At 41.7% G+C, this 27,301-nt stretch overlaps 1 protein-coding gene and 1 non-coding gene across 3 annotated transcripts in view; one reads left to right on the forward strand and one right to left on the reverse strand.

Annotated features, from left to right (window-relative positions):
* Positions 1-11,916: 11,916 nt before the first annotated feature.
* Positions 11,917-12,046, forward strand: LOC120101296 (small nucleolar RNA SNORA17). The gene has a single exon (XR_005501671.1). It is a non-coding gene; the product is annotated as a small nucleolar RNA SNORA17 (small nucleolar RNA).
* Positions 12,047-23,838: 11,792 nt separating this feature from the next.
* The window catches only part of C7 (complement C7), a 76,919-nt gene continuing 73,456 nt past the window's right edge, over positions 23,839-27,301 (reverse strand). For both annotated transcript variants that reach the window (XM_063282844.1, XM_063282845.1), the window contains one exon: positions 23,839-26,141. In XM_063282844.1, the coding sequence (XP_063138914.1) occupies positions 25,960-26,141 (182 nt within the window). In that variant the 3' untranslated portion in view covers positions 23,839-25,959. The remainder of the gene's footprint in view (positions 26,142-27,301) is intronic.

The raw sequence follows: 27,301 nt of genomic DNA on the forward strand, positions 1-27,301 counted from the left end.
CTACCACTATCTTTTACACACAGGCTTTTAATATTGCTGTCAGACTTTGAATCACTACCCACAACCAAATATCATTACATGGTAAACTAGAACCTGTCTCTTGTCTCCAAGGTTAAAATTTATGCATCAAAATTATGCTAGGTGTTGTTCTACAAAAGACCATTTTTGACATTCTGCTAAAAAGTAAAATTTCTATTTTTCAGCTGCAGCAATAAAGTATACATTTTATGCACACTCATTGTGTGTGAATATATGCATCTGTACATAAATATAGACATATTCTTCATATACCTGGATCACAATTGTTTACCCTTTTCAAAAGTACACACTGAAAGTTTATATATATGATATATGTATATCATATATATATATAATTTAACAATCATTTAACAACAAACACTATGAAACATACTCATGTATTAGCAATGATATCAATCTATCCCTCTAGACAGACTATCCATGATGATTCCTACTAGTTACATTCTCTTTTCCTCACTCTCAAACTCTCCGAGGAAAAGTCTGTTGATCCTACAAAACTAGAGATTGAAGTAGTCTTTTGAGTTGAAGAATATGAACCTACAGTCCTTTATTCATTCACTTAGACATTCATTGTGTATCTACAATTTTTACATCATTGTCACAGCCACTTGGAACATAACAGTGAGAAAAAATAATCTCTCCTCATGATGCTAATGTTCCATGAAATCATTCTATGTTCTAGTTGATGGAGCCAATCTCCAGTATGGTTTCCAAAGATCCTGGATCCTAATGTAGTTTCCTCCACCAGTAAACAGGACTGAAGTACAATCAATAAAATGTTGCAGAAATGATGGTTTTATATTGTTTTAAAGACGGTGTATCCTATGGGCCAGGTTGACCTTAGATGTTCTATTAAGGCTTCCACTATACATTCTGAAGTTACTCAGCACACTGTTAAAATGACAAACTCTACTTGGAAGCCTGAGTCAAGGGCTTCTTTGTTTAGTCAATAATCCAATTTATTTCGTCTTTGCTGCATATAAGATACCAGGCCCATTTTTGGAGGGGAAATTTCATACAAAGCATTTTAATGATATTCACACACATCCATACAAACTCATCCTATATCTACTCCCACATCACTGCTCCTCCCAACTTCATGTCTCTTTTTTAACATTGAGTCTAATTTGTTCTGCCCATATACTCCCGAAGAGTATGACAATCCGGTGAGTGTGGTTAACCTACCAGGAACCACATTCTTAAAGAAAATGACTCCCTCCCTCATCCTGAAGCCATCAATTGTCCAGAGAACCTCAGGAGTGGGATCTCATGAACCCCTTCTCCCTCTACATCAGAATGGCAATTGGCTTGTTATTGTGCCGATCTTGTGCAGGTGACCACAGCTACTGTGAACTCTCGAGTGTAGTGGCCAAGACAGGTTCTTAAAAGATACCACGTTCTAAACTGCTCACTCCACAGAAGCAGTGCACTCCGACAAGATTTCTAAGCCAGAATCAAGCTAAGCTATTCCCAAACTCCTGAGCCACAAAACTAAAACCATAAATCTTTGCATTTTAAACCACTCAATTTCGAAGGTAATTCATTATGCACCTGTAGGAAACCATTGCCCAGAGGGTCCACGATCCCACCAAAATGATTTGCAAACTTCTATGTCTAATCAAATAAATTATCTGAGTAATGGCCTTTATTAAATTCCTAATAGAATAACAAACTATTCCCAATCATAACATATGAAAGGGAGCAATAAAAATAATAAGGAATGTGGGTTTAATTGATCTCCTTTGGCAGGTTATTTGAAATCAAATGACTTTTCAAAATAGCACTATCCAATGAAACTTTCTTCACTGATTAAATAATTTCATCTTTCTACACTAACCACTGTGATAGCCACTAGCCATGTGAACCTTGAAAAATGTTGTATACATTTGAAAAACTAAAATTTTAATTTTATTTAGTCTCAATTAATTTTAAGTATGTATCCAAGTATCGTTTTCCATTTTAACACTGTGCTGAGTAACTTCAGAATGTATAGCAAAAACCTTAATAGAAAGTGGCTTGAACTGGGAATGGTGACAGGTGCCTTCAGTTCCAACACTCAGCAGGTAGAGGCAAGATGATCGAGTAGTCAAGGTTTTCTATAACTTCCCATCACATCCAAGGTCAACCTGGCCTATAGGAGAATGTCTTCAAATCAAAATAAAACAAAAAACATATAAATAGGTTTGAGACACACTGGAATCCTAATCTTCAACAGTAGTACAAATTTTGACTTAGCACTTTTTTCCAATAATTATATATGTGTGTGTGTGTGTTTTATATTTATATATATAAAACACCTGGATTGATTGACCCACAGAATAAATCAAATAAATAAATAGTCTTTGTGGCAGAAGAAACTTAGATCTTTTCCTCATAATAGGCTTTTTATTAATCTCTCCCACTCACTATAATTGTCTCATAGTCACCAAGAATATTCCTGCTCAGTCCTCCAAGAGCATTTTGTGCTTCTTCCCAAGGATTTTTAGCATGAGGAAAAGTGTCCTGTGGCTCTCAGAGAATTAGCAACACAGAAGAAATATGTGTTGACTTTCTATGGGAGACAGTACAGATCCCTGTTAGTGTGGCTCCTGTTGATTGTCTCACTTTTACTGCCATATGCAATCACTTTTCTGTATGCAAGCTCGTGTTTGCTGTAAGGTAGATTCTGCAGTGTTCACAGACTGCCCAAAAGGTCCAGCAACTGATGCAGAAGGCTAAGATCATATTTCTTTTTGCAATTCTGTGTACTTCCCTTGAACCCAACAATGAGAGCCAGTGTTCTGCTGGTAAATAAGGGATGTTTTGTTCTGCTGACCCTTAGACGAGGACAATGTTACTGGAATAGAGAACAGAGATTACAGATGGGAAGAAACAAACAGGATTCCAAAAGAATCGTTTAGGAGGAATGGTCTCTGCGCTGCCAGAGTTTCAAAGGATAAAATTCAGAATGAAGCATTTCATCTGGAGCCCTCAATGATTCTGAAATTAAGCAAATAGCTCCTAATAGTAGTTTTTATTGCTTGATCCTAAACAATTATCTTTTAAATCACCTTCGTACAGGAATTAGAGAAAGCACAGTTAATCATGTATGTTAGTAGCCTGGGAACTAGCCAGAAACCACTGGCAGGCAGAGCACAGCTTTCTGACGTCAACACAGTTTTAGCTTCTTCGTAATTCTCTCTCACTAACTTTCTTGCAGATGTCTCTTATACTAGGACACTAGAAATCATGATGAGATCAAGAGAAGCACTAGAAAGGGATTGTGGGATTCTTTACCAAAGTAAAACTCTGTGTGTGTGTGTGTGTGTGTGTGTGTGTGTGTCTGTGTGTGTGTGTGTCTGTGTCTGTGTGTGTGTGTGCGTGCGCGCGCATGTATGTGTGATCTGTGTGCGCATATGCATAGAAAGAAGTCATGACCTAAAATAATGGTGTTTATTCCTGCCTCTACTTGTCAAACTTTATGCAACAAACGTTCTTAATTACAATCATTCACCCTGGATAAAGTGTCCTAGATTTTATTTATCAAATTACATAGCTATTCTAAAGGCAAGATAAATTTGGAGAATATGATTTTTTCAAATACATGTAACACGCTTCTTTTTCAACTTGAGAGCCATTGAAAAACACAAGAAATCTTTCCTATGTATTGTCTTCCACTTCCTCCAAATATTCTCAAAGGCAAAACCTACGGATGAATCAGTTCACTAAATCCATTCTTAACTGCAAAGGGATCACAATTTGCCTCTACTTTAGAAACAGACAACTTGGGGAACTGTTTTGCCAGCAGGACAGGTTTACCAGAACTTTTTCAGTTCTGCAGAGACGTAGGGAGACATTTGAATTGATCTTTCCCTGCTTCCAATAGAATCATGAGAAAACTATAGTTTCACATTCTTTTCAGAGCCTGTAATTGGGTTTGGGAGGCTGTGCCACACCTACAGACAGAGTATATTGGCCTGTGGGAAGGGCTGGTCTATTATTTTCCAGTCTGTTACTTCTTAGATTGAAGTCCCATCTGGACAGCAGAAAGGTTTCACTAAGGGTGATTCAGGGGAAATGCACGTCAAAACCACAGTGAGCTATTACCTCAAGACCAATGGCTATTAGGGGAAAAAAAACTAACAATGACAGTGCTGATGTGGATATGGAGAAAATAGAGTCCTTGTACACGTTGAGAGATGGAAACAAAAATGGCATGGAGACACCTCTCAACAGACTAAAAATATGTCTCATATAAAACTAAAACTAGCCACTGACTATATATTCAAAGGACCTGAAATCAGCATGCTAAAGTGACACTTAGACTCCTACATTTAATTCAGCACTATACACAATAGCCAAAAAATGGAAACAAATGTACATCAACACATGAACACGTAATGACAATGTGGTACACATACACCGGAATATCTTTCCAGCTATAAAAAAAGATAAAATTCTGACACATGTGACAAAAATAAAGGGAATGGGCAGACACCATGGTAATTGAAGTCCACCAGGCACAGAAAGGCAAGTGCCACATGGTCTCACCCATATGTACTCTCTAAAACACAATAGTATAGAAGCTGAGAAGGAAATGATCGTTACCAGGATCCAGAAAGAGCAGATACTATGGAGGAATAAGGGAAGAATGACCAATAGGTAATATTTACAGTCATGTGGGAGCAAGAAAAATTTATGAATTTCTGCACAGTAGAGTAGCTACCTATAATGATAATGCACTCTATGTCCCCCAAAGCTAAGATTTTCTTCAAAGTGTCACCAAAATAATGATAAGTATTTAAGTAGATAAATATATTTGGTGTCAGTTTCAGAATTTTGTACAAATCAGTATGCATGGCATGAATTAGTATGTACGATTTTAATGCTTTCATGTATAACAGAGAAAAAGCAAGTGAGGGGAAAATAAAAAATTAATGTTTATTTTATAAAAACAGTAAAAGTTGCCATTGTATCTCTCAATGAGCAGTAATGTCCTTTAACAGCGCTCTTGAAGTACCGGGACATAGAAAATATAAACAACCATCTTCCATTCCAAAACAATGGATTATTCCAGAAATTGCAAAGACTTTGTGGTGGTTTGTGTTGACTTAACTGACTAGATCTAGACAAATCTATAAAAGAAGCCTTAACATGCTTAGCTTAACATGGGAAGAATTTTGTGGATCAGGTCAACTGAAGTAGGAAGACACACCCTACACATGGGACACACCATTTCCTGGGTGGGATCTTGGGTACAAAGAAGAACAAGAGTTAGGCAGCATCCATCTATCGCTCTCTTTTTGCTAACCTCAGATGCCATTGGTCAACTGCTTCAAGCTCCTACCACCTCAACCTCCCCACTATGAAACATGGTAACTCAAACTATAAGGCAAAATAAACCCTTGCTCTCTTTACTTGCCATAAAGGTATTTTTGTCATATCAACAATACAAGAAGCTAGATTCCCTTCTTTGAGGCAGTTGCTACACAAGGGCATGTTGATTCTCCCTTTGACCCACCCCTAGATGCACCTTTGCTTCTAACTCTGTAATTAAGTTCAAGACCAAATATGTCATCTTAAAGGGGACATACAAATTACAGTCCAAAAGAAAGTATGTTACACATCAAAGGAGCAAGCTGAGCATTCCCATTTTACTGAGACTGGAGTGTGAGAATGGAAACTGTGTGGGGGATTTGGATGCTGATGAAAAAAGGTTTGTTCTGACCAATTTGTTGATAGGGTTTTATTGAGCAGACCTCAAAATGTTCAGGAGAGAAGAAAGAGTTCAACATTTCAGCTGGTTAACTAAACATGGTTGACTCGACCTTCCTAATGCTATAACACGTTAATGCAGTTCCTCAGGCTGTAGTGACCCCCCAGCTGTAAAATTATTTTTGTTGCTACTTCATAACTGTAGTTTTTGCTACTGTTATAAATTGTAAACACCTGTGTTTTCCAATGGCCTTGGGTGACTGCTGTGAAAAGGTTGTTCGACCTCCAAAAGGGATTGCTACCCACAAGTTGAGAACTTCTGTGCCATACCAATGAGAGGTGCCATTTATTACAACCCTCCTCTATTACCTAGTCTGTGTCCTTGTGGGATTAAAATGTGGACCACAGTGAATGAATCAGAAATGCCTGGTTTACCTTGTTTTAATGTAGAAGTCAAAGGTTTAGAAAGATTGGAATGTTAGCGTGGATTTGTCATCCTAGATCTAATCATCCAGACTGGTAAGGCCCCTGCATCACTGGAAAGGAGCCAAGGTCACTTGTCTTTGCAAAGATCTCCCATTGGAAAGAAAAGCCACTGATTTAAGACCATAATGTAGTAGAAGTTATCAGACACAGAGGAAGCAGATGTCAGATATGGGCAGCACTGAAGGTGTGTGTTATCATGCTGGGCAGCAAGGTCAAAGTAACCATCGCTGGCTGATCAGTGTTCCTAATGAAGAAGATAAAATTGATCAGATGCTTGTTTCATTCTTGAATTATATGAGCAGAAAAGTTCCAGGTCAACTGACTAAAACTCAAACCCAAGAAATCAAAGCAGAATCGCATCTCCTTCAATTCCCAAACTTAGCTGACAGACCTACAATCTCCAGTGAAAGAGAGGTTAGATCCCAATTCACTACTGATTGAAGAAACTGACTCTTCCCTGGATTCCTGTATCCTTTTACCAGGGAGACAATGAACTTTGGAAAGAAAACAAGAGGTCATTTCTGAGACTGCTACACTCTGGCTGTACACTGACACCAAGTACAGGAGACACAAAACATCACTTAGGTCCTCCAGGCCAGACAGTTGTGAAAGCCAAGCAATCAATGGAATTTTGACCCACATCCATTTACAGTGGGCCTGAATGTGCCCTGTGATTATCTTGCCAGTCCAGAATGTGTAATACAGTACATACCATCAACAGCTGGCAAAAGTTCTATATTGCTTCTCAGGCTTGGAAACTCAAATCTATTATGGTTAGAAAATCCAAGCAGAAAGTAATAGAACTGCTTCAATCTAGTAAAATATTAATCCCAAAACAGTATTGAGATTCTAGAGGGATTGCTGAAATCAAGGACTTCAATGATGAGGGTTCTGACTAACTCCAAGTCTCCATTTAATTAATCTATTTTGCCTATACAGAAGAGAGATGGATCTTAGAGAACAGCAATAGAGCACCAATAGCTCAACCAAGTGATGACTCCAACAGCAGCTGGCTGCTGTACCAGATGTGACTTCATTGTTTGAACAAATTAACAAACCCTCTGGCATCTAGCATGCAGCTGTTGATCTAACAAATGCTTTTCTCTCTGGACCTATTAGTAAAGACCATGCAAAGCAATTTCCCTTCATCTAAAAAGAGCAGCAAAACACTTTCGCTACCATACCTCAGAGGATATCAGTCATAAATCAGACTGCAAAGGTCTATAAAAGATTGCTGTAATATAGGACATTGTGACTGATTCTGATTATCCAGGGCAAAACAGACTGTTGTTCAGCCCAGGGGTGGTTTGCCAAGAATATTATTGTCTGGAATATGGGAGATATCTTAGGATGTCTCTTAATGTTAACACACCCTGTGATTGAGGTCATTGAGAGGCTTTAGCCTAATATGGAAGTGATTACTAATGGCCAAATTTCTTCAATAAATGAAGGCGTGTTCACCCTCAGTCTATAAAGAAAGAACCACTACCAGTGTACATGTTTGCTGAAGACAAAGGGATGCAGACTGGGTAGTGGACGAGAGTAGTAATAAATGGCACCTCTCGTTGGTATAGCACAGAAGTTCTCAACCTTTGGGGGTTGAACAACCATTTTACAGGGGTCACTCAAGATCATCAGAAAACACTGATAATTACATTATGATTCATAACAGTAGACAAACTACATGAAATTTTATGGTTGGCAGTCCCCAAACATAAGGGTTTATTAAAAGGGTTGCAGCATTAGGAAGGCTGAGAACCACTGCTATAGCTCCTTCAGGCCTCTTGAGTAGAACCCAGTATTCAAGCTAAGACCTGGCTACTGAAATGAAACTCTATGTAGATGAAGACATAGTGATGGGATTAGTGCCCATGAAAAGAGGCATCCGAGCTCTCTCTTTCTCTGTGTGCAGATACTATAAGAAGGCAGCCCTGTGCAAAACAGGAAGTGGTCTTCCACAGACACCAGGTCATCTTGATCTTGGTTCTCTAGCTTTCTGAACAGGATAGATGATGGCTGGTTGTTGAAGCTACAGAATCTTAGGAACTCCATTTAGATTTGGGTAACCACATGTGGCAGTCCTGAAAAATCTGGCAAGAACAAAATGCGTAATGGCCAAAAATCAAACATGTGACCAATCCAGGGTGTTCCTGGCAGCTCTTAGCTCTGAACATCCAGTATCCATAGTATGTAGTTCACATGACAGTGATGCCGGCTAAAACACCTCAGTTCAGATTCAAGACTCTATTTTGTGTTATTTATTGGACCATTTTACCATGCGCACAAAGTCACTGCTCTTATAGAAATATAATGGTTTAATTCCAGAAAGCAAAACATGCATTATTTTCCTACTGACATTTGGCAGCTTGTACCAAATTAGTATATCTTCAGATTTAATTGTGTTAGAATATTTGATTCTTTTAATTGCTGCTTGAGTTGTTGACTTGGGTTTCATATTTTAAAAATCATTAGTGAGTTGGGGTTCAAGATAAAGACAAAATTTCAAATAATTTATGAAATGATAAGCACACTTCTCTCATTTTTTGATATATATATATATATATATATATATGGCAACATCCTCAGCTTGACCATTATAAAATCAAAGTATTGATTAAATTTGAAAATCGTTGGAGATGCCTTATGTCCTGAAGTATTAAATCAGTCAATATTGATTCTGTATATAAAAATAAACACACATATCCATTGCGTTGGTATGGCATTTTACTTTTGTCTTTTTCAGGGGAGTGTATACACATGCTTGTAGAGATCAGAGGTCAACCTTGGGTTCTGTTCCTCCAGGACTGCCTTTTTTTTTTTATACAAAGTCTCTCATGAGGATGTGGGACTCAACCATGCTAGGCTTGCTGACCAATGAACCCCAGGGATCTGTATGTCTTTGTTTTCTAAATATTCCTGCCTTTGCTTCTGCACTGCTGGGATTACAAGTGCACATCACCACGCCATGCCTTTTACTTAGGAACTGAGGATCATCTCAGATCCTCATACTTTTACAAATATGTCCCCAACCAACCTGTTTTCCCACCCCCCTCCTTTCATTTTTAACAAGTGGGAATCGTGTTTGTATACCCAAAACTTATTTTAAAACACATTCCTTTGTGATGGATCCCCAGTCAAGAAAAAGGGAAAAACAGAAGAGAAAACAGGAAAGGGGGAGGAAAATTAGGAGCGAAATGCTTCCCACAGAGAAAAGTGAAAGATGCACTGTCTTCTTTAGGGTTTTATTGCTGTGAAGAGACATCATAACCAAGGTAACCCTTACAAAAGAAAGCATTTCATTGGGGCTGGCTTACCGTTTTAAAGACCTAGTGCATTATCATCATGGCGGGAAGCATGGCAGTGTGCAGGCAGACATGGTGCTGGAGGAGCTGGGAGTTGTACATCTTGATCTGCAGGCAACAGAAGGGGACTGTGTACCACACTGGGCACAGCTTGAGCATAGGAGACTCAAAGTCCACCATCACAGTGACACACTTCCTCCAACAAATCCACACCTACTCCAAGACATCACACCTCCTAAAAAGCACCACTCTCTGTGGGCCAAGCATTCAAACACATAAGTCTATGGGTGCCATTCCTATTCACACCACCACACATAGTCACTTCAGTCTATGCTACGGCTTCAGAGTAACAACACCACAGCAAGAAGCAACCCCTACTCTTTAAGGGATCAACAATATGGTGGAACAGAATGGGAGGCACGAGAGCCAATTCTAGACTTAAGCACACAGCCTTCTACTGACTAGCTGTTAAAACTAGGACAGTTTTGCAAAGTAGATATTTTATCGAACATATGCCTTTGCTGTACTCAGCTTTGGAAACACCTTAGCCAGGCTGGAGAGGATTGAGGCCTTCATCTCCTCAAAGACGCATTTCTCTGTTACTTCAGTGACTCTGTATACCATGCTCATTAAATCATTAAGCTCTCTGGGGTGTCTTCCAAGGTTCATTATCATCCTGTCTAAGCTTTAAACTTATGTAGCCACAAAAGTCAGGTTGGTGGATCTAGCATGGATCTATATCACTCCTGGCAGGAGTTGTTCTTGGTGCCATGTATTTAGAGAAGACTCAGAGCTCTGGTGAGTGGGCTCAATAGTGGCCACCTATGAAACATTGTCACAGTGCACTTTGGTTGTGCTTGGTGTCACAACACTAATTCTGAGCCTTTTATGTTAGTCACTTTCTCATGAGACTCTCAGGCCAAATTTTTCTTTCATGGGAAAATTCTATTTTACTATTGACAATAATGTCCCTTCCTCTTTGCCTTCCCAGGTCCCAGAGCTGACTTGTTACTAGGTATGGACCTACAAATGCATATTATATCATGTATATTTTTGCAGGAAACTCTCCTCTTTCTTAATAATCATGGCCCGAATTGTGCCTAAGGCCCTCCCTCTGAAATTCATCCCAAGTGTGTCCTCACCAAGAAGCACGGAAATCACAATGATGACAGAGCAAAGCAGGGGACTGTCCTCCACCCGTGACTGGAACCCTCTGTCTGCCCACACCCTTGCCTCCAGCACACCCCCCTCAGAAACAACAGCAGCCTCTCAATCTGGCCCCCTCAACCCGGGGCTAAAGAAACAAGTATTTCAATGCAACTGATGTTTTTGAGTATAAAATCTGGAGCTTTGCCTCCACAGCCTGACAGGAACAAATAAAAAGACAAATTGTAGGTCTGTGGCTGTCACAGCAGGGACTCCTATCATGCCATCAGCTTTCATGTTCCCAAATGTGCAAACTGCCTGAAAGACCAGGGTAATTGAAAGGCAGACATAAACCTCTCTGGTTTCTCGGTATTAACCGAAATTGCCTCCTACTGAACTTGCTTTCTGCTTTAGTATTCTGAAAGAAATACAGGCCATTCTGTCTCCAACACAGATATCAAATACTTCGAACCAGCTCATTGTGAAGGAAGGTCTCTGTGGACTGGTAGGTGGCAGGGCTAACCTAGTGCCATAGTACTAATCCTGTTCTTAATAGTGTTCTCTCTCTCAATCTCTCTCTCTCTCTCTCTCTCTCTCTCTCTCTCTCTCTCTCTCTCTCTCTCTCTCTCTCTCTCTCTCTCCCCCTCCCTCCGTCCCCTGTCCCTTCTTCTCTCACTCCCCCCTCTCCCTTTCCTTCCTCCCTTTCTTCTTCCCTCCTCTTGTGTCTTCTTTTTCTTCTCCTCTTTGTTTCTTCTTGTCCATTTACTCTTATATCAAAAGAGATTAATAGTGATCAAGCCTGGAACACACACTTCATCATTCATGAGAGGTTACAGTGTTTTTATCTCACCTTCATGTTTATCATGCTATCTTCTAGCTGTGACCCTGGCCCTACAAAATGTCTACGTAGATGCTATGGTGTGGCTGTTTCCATGAAGTGATGCTATTGGTAATGGGAACCTGATAGAAAGCCAATGAATATATCCTCACAGAAAAATGGAAAATTCTGCTTTCTTCCTCTTTTTTTGTTTGTTTTTGCATTGTGACTCCTGGTTTTGCTCTCCCACGTGCTCCTGCAGTAATGTGACAGCTTCACCTGAAGCTCAAATCCATGTAGTCAGTCCATTTGGCATTGGAACCTCCATAACCATCATAAACATTTTTCTTTTTTAATAAACCACAATAATTCTTTTTTACATACTTGATAATTAGGATGTAATGGATTCCAACTTGTAAAACATAAAAATACCCTGCCCCAGAGTCATTGCAGATGTGGCTGCTGTGTCACATGTGCATCAGTAAGTGGCAGAGAGGAGAGAGGATGTGTCTACACTCAGTATTCTGCCTGTGAACATCTGAATGATTAGAAGCCTAACATCCCATGAGAAAAGCAAACTGAGATGCCCACCAGTTTAAACAGGGAGCTAGTCTGAGACTTTCACCAGTACGGTGCCAGGTAGGGCCACATGGACTTCCAGGATGAGTAGCAAACCAGAAACTAGAAGAACTGCACCTGGGACTATGGGCAGGTAAGAGTGAATCTGACCCTCTCAAGGGGCCATTCCTTGCCAGATGGGGAGCAAACATGAGGCAACTACCAGACTGGTGCGATGAGGCCCAGACAGGGAACTGATGAGATGACCACTAGTCAAGCACCATACAGCCCTTTGGATGCAGACCATGTCTAAAATGACCCCTGTGCAGCTCCATAATGGATGGGTGGGGCATAGCACTCCTGAGACCACTCTTGAGATGACCCCAGACACTTAGAGACACTGATCACCTCTAAGAGGAGCAAGTAAGTGGTGGAGAAATGGAAGAGAAAGAGAAGCAGAAGGATGTGGGCACTAGAACTGGAAACTAAAAGCAGAAGTGGAGACTAGAAGATAGTGAGGAATAGCCTGATATAACTAGCCATGACTACAGCAGCAGGGATCAGTTACCACGAATGGCCATGGGAAAGGTCTGGGCCACCACCTAGGACATGTTGGTGCCTGAGGACAGTGTAGAACTGTCCTCACCCCTCACCTGGGCATCCTGGAAGAGCTGACCCTGTAGGCATGAGAGCAAGTGAACTCTGACCCCATCCCTAGCCAGCTTCAGTACTCAGGTGCCACCCCCATATACACACACATTGCCAGAGTTGTGGGTAACCTGGCCCTGAGGATTTGATTGTGGAAGAGCAAGTCTTACCATTCATCTCCCACATGGTGGTGTAGACAAGAAAGAGATACTCTCTTCCTTCCTTACCCCCCATCACCTGCAGCAGGCAAGAGACCTGGTCCTGGGGTTATGAGAACAGGAGGACTAGTCCTGCCCCTCAGCAGCACTCAAGAGAGCAGGCACCTCACCTAGGCAGCACGGTAGAGCTGACCCTGGAGCAGGGGTGCAGGGGAGCTAGCAAGAGCATGGTAGAACTGTTCCACCAAGCTTCCTGCTTTGTGGTGACATGGGCAAGGGAGGGATGCTCCTCCACCACACCCCTTGCCGCCTACAAAGCAGACAGGAGAGCTGTCCCCAAGGTCATCAGAGCAGGAGAGCTAGCCCTGCCCCTCACCTGCTGCATCCCTCAGGGGTGTAGGCCCTATACCTCACCTGGACAATACAGTAGAGCTGATGCTGGATACGGTGGTTGTGGGTGAGCCAGCCCCGAAGGAGTGAGTGCAGGAGAGCTGCCCCTGCCTCTGGTCTGCTGGACAGTAGCATAGACAAGGAAAAGATGCCCTCCCCCTCTCCCTTGCCCCTTGTCATGTAGGACAGATGGGTGAGCTGGCCCTGAAGTCGTGAGAGTGGGAGAAGTGGCCATATATCTCACCAACTGCAATACTCTCAGTAAGACTGCACCTCGTCTGGGCAGAGCTGGCTCTGGTTTCTGGTAAACCAACCCCAAAGTCATGAGACTGGGAGAGCTGGGTGCTGACCAGCTCAGATACCTCTTAACCCTAGATCCAGGGCTTTGAATTGGTCCATTCCAACATCCATTCCATCGATGAACTGCTACAGTACATGAAGTGGCTAGCCCTACATATTCAAAATTACAAGATCTCCATGACAAAGGGCAACAACAGGATATCTGAGAGGACTCCTAATGAGGTTCCAGGATTGATGGTGTGGCAGAAGCCAGAGACCTCATACCAGACCAAGGAGTCATTGCAATGAACATTTGCAAACAAAGAAGTGTGGACAAAGTGTACACTGTGGGTGGGACACATTGTGACACGCTACAGATTCCATAATAAAATTTTGTGTATACTGTGGGACACAGTAGAACACACTACAGATTCCACAGGAGATTTTTTTTGTCTGTTTGGGGGAACAGAGTTGGAAGGGTAGAAGGTGAGTGTGAGGGGAGAAGAAAATGAGTAAAATTAAGATACATGATGTGAAGTTCACAAAGAACCAATAAAGCTACACACACACACACACACACACACACACACACACACACAATTAATGAGGGGCTAAAGGGTCAATCAGTAGTAAAAATGACTAGCTACTCTTCAAGAGGACCCAAGTTTGATTACCACTACCTACAGGCCAGCTCACAACCATCTATAACTACAGTTCCAGGGATCAGATGCCTTCTTCTGGTCTCCTTTGGCACTGCATGGATGTAACACAGACACATTCATGTAAGCAAAACACCCCCATGCAAACAAAATACACAAATAATAAATTTTTAAAAGAAAATACTTACAAATCAAATATTAATAAGGAGCCCATCAGAATATTAGAAGAACCTTTAAAATCATTAGAGAAAAGACAGCAGAATTTAAAATGGATAAGGATCTCAATCTCCATGCCACCAACAAACATGGAGAAGTGGAGCTGATGAGTCTGTGGTAACTTTATTTAATGTTTGAGACACTTCAGGTTGATTCATAAAGTGGCTGTGCCTGTTTCTAGTTCCATTAGCAATTTTGATGATTCCCAGCTTTTTAAAACTCTTCCCTGTATTTGAAAGGGTGCTACTACTTTTATGTATCCTTGTTGATATGAGAACACGAAAAAAATGCTGCACTGTTATGAAACAAGCCTGAGCATCTATCAGAAGCTTAGTACAAACACACCAGAGAGTCTTACTCAGTGTGGTGGTCTGAATGAAAGTGGCTTGCACAGACTCATATATTTGAATAATTCACCTCCAATTGGTGAAACTATCTGTGGAGGGCAAGAAGGTGCAGCCTTATGGGGGATGCGTAATTGTAGATGGGTTCTGAGGCTTCAAATGACTTCCACTATTCCCAGTGTTCTCTCTCTGCCCCCTACCCTTAGATCAAGATGTGATTTCTCAGGTGTTCCTGCTGCCATGCCTTTGTTCTGCCATCATGGATTAACCCTCTGAAACCATAACCTCAAATAAACATTCTTTTACAAAAAACAAAACGAAAAAAACATAAAATTATGCAGAACTTTCCCAATCAATAGTGAAAATAATCAACTTAAGTTTTTAGAAACAATTGATGGCTTTTCATTTGTCCTGGCATTTATAGGTTGGAAATTAATGTTTTTATTTTTTGGGTTTTTTTTTTGTTTTTTTTTTCCTGTGAATTTTTTTTTATTTTATTTTTATTTTTATTATCTTGAGTATTTCTTATATACATTTCAAGTGTTATTCCCTTTCCCGGTTTCCGGACAGACATCACCCTCCCCCCTCCCCTTCCTTGTGGGTGTTCCCCTCCCAAACCTCCCCCCATTGCCACCCTCCCCGCATAGTCTAGTTCACTGGGGGTTCAGTCTTAGCAGGACCCAGGGCTTCCCCTTCCACTGGTGCTCTTACTAGGATATTCATTGCTACCTATGGGGACAGAGTCCAGGGTCAGTCCATGTATAGTCTTTAGGTAGTGGCTTAGTCCCTGGAAGCTCTGGTTGCTTGACATTGTTGTACTTTTGGGGTCTCGAGCACCTTCAAGCTCTTCCAGTTCTTTCTCTGATTCCTTCAACGGGGGACCTATTCTCAGTTCAGTGGTTTGCTGCTGGCATTCGCCTCTGTATTTGCTGTATTCTGGCTGTGTCTCTCAGGAGCGATCTACATCCGGCTCCTGTCGGTCTGCACTTCTTTGCTTCATCCATCTTGTCTAATTGGGTGGCTGTATATGTATGGGCCACATGTGGGGCAGGCTCTGAATGGGTGTTCCTTCAGTCTCTGTTTTAATCTTTGCCTCTCCCTTCCCTGCCAAGGGTATTCTTTTTCCTCATTTAAAGAAGGAGTGAAGCATTCACATTTTGATCATCCGTCTTGAGTTTCCTTTGTTCTAGGGATCTAGGGTAATTCAAGCATTTGGGCTAATAGCCACTTATCAATGAGTGCATGCCATGTATGTCTTTCTGTGAGTGGGTTAGCTCACTCAGGATGATATTTTCCAGTTCCAACCATTTGCCTACGAATTTCATAAACTCGTTGTTTTTGATAGCTGAGTAATATTCCATTGTGTAGATGTACCACATTTTCTGTATCCATTCCTCTGTTGAAGGGCATCTGGGTTCTTTCCAGTTTCTGGCTATTATAAATAAGGCTGCGATGAACATAGTGGAGCACGTGTCTCTTTTATATGTTGAGGCATCTTTTGGGTATATGCCCAAGAGAGGTATGGCTGGATCCTCAGGCAGTTCAATGTCCAATTTTCTGAGGAACCTCCAGACTGATTTCCAGAATGGTTTTACCAGTCTGCAATCCCACCAACAATGGAGGAGTGTTCCTCTTTCTCCACATCCTCGCCAGCATCTGCTGTCACCTGAGTTTTTGATCTTAGCCATTCTCACTGGTGTGAGGTGAAATCTCAGGGTTGTTTTGATTTGCATTTCCCTTATGACTAAAGATGTTGAACATTTCTTTAGGTGTTTCTCAGCCATTCGGCATTCCTCAGCTGTGAATTCTTTGTTCAGCTCTGAACCCCATTTTTTAATAGGGTTATTTGTTTCCCTGCGGTCTAACTTCTTGAGTTCTTTGTATATTTTGGATATAAGGCCTCTATCTGTTATAGGATTGGTAAAGATCTTTTCCCAATCTGTTGGTTGTCGTTTTGTCCTAACCACAGTGTCCTTTGCCTTACAGAAGCTTTGCAGTTTTATGAGATCCCATTTGTCGATTCTTGATCTTAGAGCATAAGCCATTGGTGTTTTGTTCAGGAAATTTTTTCCAGTGCCCATGTGTTCCAGATGCTTCCCTAGTTTTTCTTCTATTAGTTTGAGTGTGTCTGGTTTGATGTGGAGGTCCTTGATCCACTTGGACTTAAGCTTTGTACAGGGTGATAAGCATGGATCGATCTGCATTCTTCTACATGTTGACCTCCAGTTGAACCAGCACCATTTGCTGAAAATGCTATCTTTTTTCCATTGGATGGTTTTGGCTCCTTTGTCAAAAATCAAGTGACCATAGGTGTGTGGGTTCATTTCTGGGTCTTCAATTCTATTCCATTGGTCTATCTGTCTGTCTCTGTACCAATACCATGCAGTTTTTATCACTATTGCTCTGTAATACTGCTTGAGTTCAGGGATAGTGATTCCCCCTGAAGTCCTCTTATTGTTGAGGATAGCTTTAGCTATCCTGGGTTTTTTGTTATTCCAGATGAATTTGCAAATTGTTCTGTCTAACTCTTTGAAGAATTGGATTGGTATTTTGATGGGGATTGCATTGAATCTGTAGATTGCTTTTGGTAAAATGGCCATTTTTACTATATTAATCCTGCCAATCCATGAGCATGGGAGATCTTTCCATCTTCTGAGGTCTTCTTCAATTTCTTTCCTCAGTGTCTTGAAGTTCTTATTGTACAGATCTTTTACTTGCTTGGTTAAAGTCACACCGAGGTACTTTATATTATTTGGGTCTATTATGAAGGGTGTCGTTTCCCTAATTTCTTTCTCGGCTTGTTTCTCTTTTGTATAGAGGAAGGCAACTGATTTATTTGAGTTAATTTTATACACAGCCACTTTGCTGAAGTTGTTTATCAGCTTTAGTAGTTCTCTGGTGGAACTTTTGGGATCACTTAAATATACTATCATGTCGTCTGCAAATAGTGATATTTTGACTTCTTCTTTTCTGATCTGTATCCCCTTGATCTCCTTTTGTTGTCTGATTGCTCTGGCTAGAACTTCAAGAACTATATTGAATAAGTAGGGAGAGAGTGGGCAGCCTTGTCTAGTCCCTGATTTTAGTGGGATTGCTTCAAGTTTCTCTCCATTTAGTTTAATTTTAGCAACTGGTTTGCTGTATATGGCTTTTACTATGTTTAGGTATGGGCCTTGAATACCTATTCTTTCCAGGACTTTTATCATGAAGGGGTGTTGAATTTTGTCAAATGCTTTCTCAGCATCTAATGAAATGATCATGTGGTTCTGTTCTTTCAGTTTGTTTATATGATGGATCACGTTGATGGTTTTCCTTATATTAAACCATCCCTGCATGCCTGGGATGAAGCCTACTTGATCATGGTGGATGATTGTTTTGATGTGCTCTTGAATTCGGTTTGCCAGAATTTTATTGAGTATTTTTGCGTCGATATTCATAAGGGAAATTGGTCTGAAGTTCTCTTTCTTTGTTGGGTCTTTGTATGGTTTCGGTATAAGAGTAATTGTGGCTTCATAGAAGGAATTCGGTAGGGCTCCATCTGTTTCAATTTTGTGGAATAGTTTGGATAATATTGGTATAAGGTCTTCTATGAAGGTTTGATAGAATTCTGCACTAAACCCGTCTGGACCTGGGCTCTTTTTGGTTGGGAGACCTTTAATGACTGCTTCTATTTCCTTAGGAGTTATGGGGTTGTTTAACTGGTTTATCTGTTCCTGATTTAACTTCGATACCTGGTATCTGTCTAGGAAATTGTCCATTTCCTGAAGATTTTCAAGTTTTGTTGAATATAGGTTTTTATAGTAAGATCTGATGATTTTTTGAATTTCCTCTGAATCTGTAGTTATGTCTCCCTTTTCATTTCTGATTTTGTTAATTTGGACGCACTCTCTGTGTCCTCTCGTTAGTCTGGCTAAGGGTTTATCTATCTTGTTGATTTTCTCAAAGAACCAACTTTTGGTTCTGTTGATTCTTTCTATGGTCCTTTTTGTTTCTACTTGGTTGATTTCAGCTCTGAGTTTGATTATTTCCTGCCTTCTACTCCTCCTGGGTGTATTTGCTTCTTTTTGTTCTAGAGCTTTTAGGTGTGCTGTCAAGCTGCTGACATATGCTCTTTCCTGTTTCTTTCTGCAGGCACTCAGCGCTATGAGTTTTCCTATTAGCACAGCTTTCATTGTGTCCCATAAGTTTGGGTATGTTGTACCTTCATTTTCATTAAATTCTAAAAGGTCTTCTATTTCTTTCTTTATTTCTTCCTTGACCAGGTTATCATTGAGTAGAGCATTGTTCAATTTCCACGTATATGTGGGCATTCTTCCCTTATTGTTATTGAAGACCAGTTTTAGGCCGTGGTGGTCCGATAGCACGCATGGGATTATTTCTATCTTTCTGTACCTGTTGAGGCCCGTTTTTTGACCAATTATATGGTCAATTTTGGAGAAAGTACCATGAGGAGCTGAGAAGAAGGTATATCCTTTTGCTTTAGGATAGAATGTTCTATAAATATCCGTTAAGTCCATTTGGCTCATGACTTCTCTTAGTCTGTCTACATCTCTGTTTAATTTCTGTTTCCATGATCTGTCCATTGATGAGAGTGGGGTGTTGAAATCTCCCACTATTATTGTGTGAGGTGCAATGTGTGTTTCGAGCTTTAGTAAGGTTTCTTTTACATATGTAGGTGCCCTTGTATTTGGGGCATAGATATTTAGGATTGAGAGTTCATCTTGGTGGATTTTTCCTTTGATGAATATGAAGTGTCCTTCCTTATCTTTTTTGATGACTTTTAGTTGAAAATTGATTTTATTTGATATTAGAATGGCTACTCCAGCTTGCTTCTTCTGACCATTTGCTTGGAAAATTGTTTTCCAGCCTTTCACTCTGAGGTAATGTCTGTCTTTGTCTCTGAGGTGTGTTTCCTGTAGGCAGCAGAATGCAGGGTCCTCGTTGCGTATCCAGTTTGTTAATCTATGTCTTTTTATTGGGGAGTTGAGGCCATTGGTATTGAGAGATATTAAGGAATAGTGATTATTGCTTCCCGTTATATTCATATTTGGAAGTGAGGTTATGTTTGTGTGCTTTCATTCTCTTTGTTTTGTTGCCAAGATGATTAGTTTCTTGCTTCTAGGGTATAGCTTGCCTCCTTATGTTGGGCTTTACCCTTTATTATCCTTTGTAGTGCTGGACTTCTAGAAAGATATTGTGTAAATTTGGTTTTGTCATGGAATATCTTGGTTTCTCCATCTATGTTAATTGAGAGTTTTGCAGGATACAGTAACCTGGGCTGGCATTTGTGTTCTCTTAGGGTCTGTATGACATCTGTCCAGGATCTTCTGGCCTTCATAGTTTCTGGCGAAAAGTCTGGTGTGATTCTGATAGGTCTGCCTTTATATGTTACTTGACCTTTTTCCCTTACTGCTTTTAATATTCTTTCTTTATTTTGTGCGTTTGGTGTTTTGACAATTATGTGACGGGAGGTGTTTCTTTTCTGGTCCAATCTATTTGGAGTTCTGTAGGCTTCTTGTATGCCTATGGGTATCTCTTTTTTTAGGTTAGGGAAGTTTTCTTCTATGATTTTGTTGAAGATATTTACTGGTCCTTTGAGCTGGGAGTCTTCACTCTCTTCTATACCTATTATCCTTAGGTTTGATCTTCTCATTGAGTCCTGGATTTCCTGTATGTTTTGGACCAGTAGCTTTTTCCGCTTTACATTATCTTTGACAGTTGAGTCAATGATTTCTATGGAATCTTCTGCTCCCGAGATTCTCTCTTCCATCTCTTGAATTCTGTTGGTGAAGCTTGTATCTACAGCTCCTTGTCTTTTCTTTTGATTTTCTATGTCCAGGGTTGTTTCCATGTGTTCTTTCTTGATTGCTTCTATTTCCATTTTTAATTCCTTCAACTGTTTGATTGTGTTTTCCTGGAATTCTTTCAGGGATTTTTGTGATTCCTCTCTGTAGGCTTCTACTTGTTCTCTAAGGGAGTTCTTTATGTCTTTCTTGAAGTCCTCCAGCATCATGATCAAATATGATTTTGAAACTAGGTCTTGCTTTTCTGGTGTGTTTGGATATTCCGTGTTTGCTTTGGTGGGAGAATTGGGCTCCGATGATGCCATGTAGTCTTGGTTTCTGTTGCTTGGGTTCCTGCGCTTGCCTCTCGCCATCAGATTATCTCTAGTGTTACTTTGTTCTGCTATTTCTGACAGTGGCTAGACTGTCCTATAACCTGTGTGTCAGGAGTGCTGTAGACCTGTTTTCCTGTTTTCTTTCAGCCAGTTATGGGGACAGAGTGTTCTGCTTTCGGGCGTGTAGTTTTTCCTCTCTACAGGTCTTCAGCTGTTCCTGTGGGCCTGTGTCTTGAGTTCACCAGGCAGGTTTCTTGCAGGGGAAAAGTTGGTCCTACCTGCGGTTCCAAGGCTCAAGTTTGCTCGTGGGGTACTGCCTAAGTCCTCTCCGCTGTGGCAGCAACCGGGAAAATCTGTGCCGCTCCTTCCGGGAGCCTCCGTGCACCAGGGTTTCAGATGACGTTTGGTGTTTTCCTCTGGTGCCTGGATGTGCACAGAGTGCAGTCTCTTCTGGTTTCCCAGGCGTGTCCGCCTGTCTGAAGGTTCAGCTCTCCCTCCCACGGGATTTGGTTGCAGAGAACTGTTTATCCGGTCTGTTTCCTTCAGGTTCCGGCAGTGTCTCAGACGCAGGGGTCCTGCCGCTCCCGGGCCCTCCCCTATGGGAACCCAGAGGCCTTATACAGTTGCCTCTTGGGCCAGGGATGTGGGCAGGGGTGGGCAGTGTTGGTGGTCTCCTCCGCTCTGCAGCCTCAGGAGTGCCCACCTGATCAGGCGGTGAGGTCTCTCTCCCACGGGGTTTGGGAGCAGAGAGCTGCTGCGGTCCGGGATCCGCCGGTGTGGGACTTCCGGTAAACACAGGAAGTGCCCGGCCTTAGAGGAATTTTGCCTCTGTGTGTCCTGAGTTCACCAGGCAGGTTTCTTGCAGGGGAAAAGTTGGTCCTACCTGCAGTTCCAAGGCTCAAGTTTGCTCGTGGGGTACTGCCTAAGTCCTCTCCGCTGTGGCAGCAACCGGGAAGATCTGCGCCGCTCTTTCCAGGAGCCTCCGTGCACCAGGGTTCCAGATGGCGTTTGGTGTTTTCCTCTGGCGCCTGGATGTGCACAGAGTGCAGTCTCTTCTGGTTTCCCAGGCGTGTCCGCCTCTCTGAAGGTTCAGCTCTCCCTCCCACGGGATTTGGGTGCAGAGAACTGTTTATCCGGTCTGTTTCCTTCAGGTTCCAGCAGTGTCTCAGGCGCAGGGGTCCTGCCGCTCCCGGGCCCTCCCCTACGGGAACCCAGAGGCCTTATACAGTTGCCTCTTGGGCCAGGGATGTGGGCAGGGGTGGGCAGTGTTGGTGGTCTCCTCCGCTCTGCAGCCTCAGGAGTGCCCACTTGATCAGGCGGTGAGGTCTCTCTCCCACGGGGTTTGGGAGCAGAGAGCTGCTGCGGTCCGGGATCCGCTGGTTATTTTTTGTTGGATATATTTCTTTATTTACATTTCAAATGTTATTCCCTTTCCCAGTTTCCTGTCCATAAGCTCCCTATCCCCTCCCCCTTCTCCATAATGGTATCCCCCCCATCCACCCTCCCTTACAACCCCCCAACATTCCCCTGCACTGGGTGTCCAACCTTGGCTGGACCAAGAACTTCTCCTCCCATTGGTGCCCAGCAAGGCCATCCTCTGCTACATATGCAGTTGGGGCCCTGGGTCAGTCCATTGGGTAGTTGTTTAGTCCCTGGAAACTCTGGTTGGTTGGCATTGTTGTTCTTATGGGGTTGCAAGTCCCTTTTCAGCTTTTTCAATCCTTTCTCTAATTTCTCCAACAGGGGTCCCATTCTCAGTTCGGTGGTTTGCTGCTAGCAATCGCCCCTGTATTTGACATGCTCTGATTGTGTCTCTCAGGAGAGATCTATATCCAGTTCCTGTCGGCATGCATTTCTTAGCTTCATCAATCTTATTTAGTTTGGTGGCTGTATATATATGGGCCACATGTGGGGTAGATTCTGAATGGCCATTCCTTCAGTCTCTGCTATAAACTTTGCCTCCCTATCCCCTCCTGTGGATACTTTAGTTACCCCTTTTAAGAAGGAGTGAAGCATCTGCATTTTGGTCATCCTTCTTCTTGAGCTTTATGTGCTCTGTGGATTGCATTTTGGGTAGCTCGAGCTTTGGGGCTAATATCCACTTATCAATGAGTGCATACCAAGTGTGTTTTTCTGTGATTGGATTATCTCACTCAGGATGATAAACATTTTTCTAATAAACTGATTGTACTGAGTATTTTGTTTTAATAATGGGAAGATGGCTAATATAGAAAGCTGATATATGTGAGTATAGTGTTGGGTTGAAATAGCAAAATATATATATAGAATGATAGGCAATAGAATCCAAATATCTGAACCTAATGGAAAAGTAGTAATGATTTCTGTGTAGACATATCTAACGCCATTTCAGGGAGTATTGGGTAAAACAGGTGTTCAGTACCTACAACTCTAACCATATTATCCACAATTTGATAAGTTTATATTTTATATGAAGATGAGGTCAGCTATCAGCTGCCCAGGTGAGAGGAGAGATTGTAATCTGTGTAGTTACAAGAACACCCAGAGTTGTAGAGTCCTTCAGCAGACATACTCACCATTCTCTACCCTATCATACCTCATGTGACTAGTCACACTCTTCCCTCAGACTAGAAGAACAGCAAGACTCCTGGAGAGATGTGGGGTGGAGAGGCTACACTTGGAGCAGTTTCGATTGGTTTGGGAAAACACAGGACACTGATAGCAGCACTTCTGTTCATCAGTTAACAGGAACTGTGTGAGATCACAGGAATGCAGCTCATAACACTGCAAAGACATCTTCCGAGGCTGCCTCTATCAATAACTTGCGATGTCTGTGCAAATGGTGGGTGAAACTCTGTTTCCCTCATGGCTTCCTAGACGTAGTGAGAGTAAAGGACCCATTTCCTTCCCCTGGTTCCAAACAACCTTGATTCCACCCTTTTAGGCCATACTCTCCCCTCGATTGTGTAATGTTGGTCTGAGACAGGGAAAGAAGACACGAAGGATTTGTTCTCTTTGCCTTTTATTTATTTAATAAACAAACAATTCCTTCTTGCTTTTCTCACAGACTTCTGCTTACAGAGCTTATTTTTAAATTTTCAAAACATCTTCAATGAGTCATTATCAAAAATAAGTTTCCTCTTGACTTGTTACAATTCTGGTTCTTTGTAGGTAACTGTGAATGTCCCTGTATGACTAGAGGAAAGGTCAATAGACATAAAAATGGTTTGGGGGGAGGGGGGAGTGTTGTGTAGGACACAAATAGAGTGTCTCAAAATACCTATCAACAGCCACCTTCCCTCCTCCCATCCTTCATGTGACTCATCTGTCCTTTGTGTCTCCTCCAGGAATGCTGTTGAAACCTCTGTCTCAAATACCTTGGCTGTTAAATGGCTCATCCAAAATGTTTTGACCAGAAAAGTTTGCAATATCAGATATTTTTAGACTTTAGAATATCTGCACATGCATGGTGAGATATTTAGGAGAATGGGATCCAAATCTAGAGACAGAATTCATTTATATGTCACATAAACCTGGAAGTCAATTTACATGCCTTGGATTGTGCCCTGCTGCGATGAGATCAGAGGTGGAGAATTCTTAACTCGTGGAAGTTTTGTCACGTCATCCATCAGTTTTAAATTTTGAAAATATTGAAGAAAGTGGATTTTCAAATTAGAAGTGCTCACAAGGAGTGGGAATTTAACTCCAGGCTAAACAAGTAAATAATAGAAAGAACTGAAGAATGTTGAGATCAGTTCTCCTAAGTGATTCCTTACCTGCTTCCTCCGATGGGGGTCGACAGCCAACCCTGTCATTTTTCAAATCAATCCCTATGCTCAGGGAAGATGTGGAATCCATAGTATCCTCTAAATCAGTTAATATGTACAGTTAATATGCTTAAGCGTGAATGTATTCAGTAAATGAAACCCACAACTGTGCAACATCCATATATTACATCTGCATCAAACCACAAAGGAAATTGTTATGGAAAGCTAAATCTAGAGCAGTGATATCTGGCACTCTACACTTCAAAAACATCTAAAAGAAAATAGGATCTGGAATGCACTTTCTACTCCTTAGCAACTTAAAGTTTGTTTGAAATATATCTAACAGCCTCGGGAGGAAAAAAACAAAAGAAAGAGTGTTTGTTCATACTTTAAGCTCTATTTCAGCCCACACACTTCACCTTCCACAGCTGGATTTCTTGCTATTGTTATGTTTAATGAAAGATGAATAAGAAATAAAGCAAATTCCAATGTCTCAAATTGTGTGCTTCTGGAAAAAAAAATCTAAGGGTGTGACCACATTAGGGAAGATTCTTCTCAAATATGCATCTCTCAATAGCTCTAGCATAAACTGACACTTCTCTCAAAAGCAGAGTGATTTTCAGGTTTATATTTGACACACACTGAAGAAAGCCCTCAAGAGACTGAATTATATTTGTTCTCAGACAAGAAGGCAGACGGTGCCCTGTGACCATAGCATGATGAATTCTGCTCTGACATTTAAGTAGTTTGATCTTCTGACAAGAAGAAAGATCCTACACGTGGGGATGGCTGAGTAGGGCGAAGCGTGACATTACCCCTCGAGATGAAAATAATTACATCTGTCTGTTTCTCCCAATGTGTGTGCATGTGTTTGCGTTTGATTTCACTGAGGAAAGTCAAGCTCTCTAATCAGGAAATTATGTTCTTTCTGTTTTCCTAATCAACACAGACCCATGGACTGGGTCAATCATATTCAACAGAATCATAGGGATGAATGAATGGATAACATGTGTCTCTAGTCTCATCCTGTAAGTTTACAGACAAAAAAAAAAAAAAGGTAAAGCCCAATGCATTTTTCCAAAAACCTCACAAATAGCTCAGCATGCCATGGTTCATAAGGGTTCTTCGTACTGCCCCTTGTAAAGGAAGGAAATCTGGACTGGGATTTGAGAAAACAAAAGGGTTGTTTGCACAGGTGGCTGAACACAGAAGGGAGAAGTAAATATTGATGAGAAAGCAGAAAGGATCATGCCTTCCTGCTAGGAAAGTGGTCTAAGGACCAGTTATAGATGTTTTAACCCAGTATCCATTGCCCATTAGCTTCTGATGAAGAGGATGAAGCCCCACCGCCTCCAGGTCCTACTGGACTTCTTGGGCACAGGGCTTTATGGCTGTGATGGAGATGCTCTGCCCTCTGCACCTTAAGATGCCAGCCTCGCACTCGGACATTGTCTCCTCTTTGCCATTCACTTCCACGCAGATTCTGTACCCTGCTTTCTGGCACTCCGACGCTTCTCTGCAGACACATTTGCTGTTCTGAGCTGGAAAGAACAAGTGAGGGAGACTTAATGGCTGTGGGAGAGTGGAAGCACATTACCTCCAAAGTAATGGTGTGGTGATTAGAGAGCTCCTGCCCTGAGCAATACAATAAACTATCTGCTGAAAGAGCAGTAAGACCAGGAAATGGGGCCATTTTTCTTCACTCAGAATAAATGGGATTGGAAAATTCGTGCCAGGCTTTCTACTGGCTGGACACACAGGAGGCGGGTCTATCCAAGTCAGGAGCTCTCCACCTCGTTCCTCATGGAGACTGTCATCTTTGTGAGCCAGGAATCGAGTATTTGCTCTCCAGACCAACTAAGAAGGTTTCAGGAGAGACTGGAGTGTCAAAGCTCAGAGACACAGAAAGGAAAGAATAAAAAGTTATTCAAAGAAGGAAGTGTAGCGTTCGGAAGGTGCTTGTCTCATAAAACAGCAACAAGGAGAAAGCATGGAAAACACCACGGTGGGAATACATCGCCCAGGTCCTCCAGGGTGAGAGTACCAAAGTCAACCAGAGAACAGTAAAGAAAAAAAAGCCAGATGGGGCCAGAACTACGTATGTCTCCTTCCTATTGCAACTGATGCGGGACTGAGGGACAGGTCCCCAGGAGGTACACAAGACAAAGAAGGAGAGATTTGGAAGATGTATGCACCACACCGTCCAGTTTCCACATTTACAAGAAACCGGGGACAGAAGCTTGGTTCCTGCAGCACCTCAGCCTTTTCCTGTTCACTATGTGCCCCAAACACGGGCAGTGTTGAAGACCTTTGCTAAGTTCTCTTCAGTCACATCCTAGTTGATTAGTAGATCACAGTCTGAGAACGTAAGTCCCTCATCTATTCCCTTCAGAGTCTCTAGATTATTTCAAGAAGTGTCAGTTTGGCACTCGAATCTTTAATGCCTCTCTAATACTTCTTAAACTCCCTTACAACAGGAAGTTGTCCTTAATCTCAGAGTAGCATCTGACTCTTCAAGTTTATTTTGTTCCATTATTTGTGTCTGGGTATGTATGTGCATGCACACCTGTGTGTATGTATGTGCACACACACACGTGTGTGAGTGCACTTATTTTTATGTAACTCTTCTTTTTCTCCTTTAATTTTTATATTTTTATTTTATCTGCATGGGCGGCTTTGCCTGTACGCACGCCTATGTACC

Source organism: Rattus norvegicus, chromosome 2 (assembly GCF_036323735.1).
Source record: "Rattus norvegicus strain BN/NHsdMcwi chromosome 2, GRCr8, whole genome shotgun sequence".
Taxonomy (NCBI): domain Eukaryota; kingdom Metazoa; phylum Chordata; class Mammalia; order Rodentia; family Muridae; genus Rattus; species Rattus norvegicus.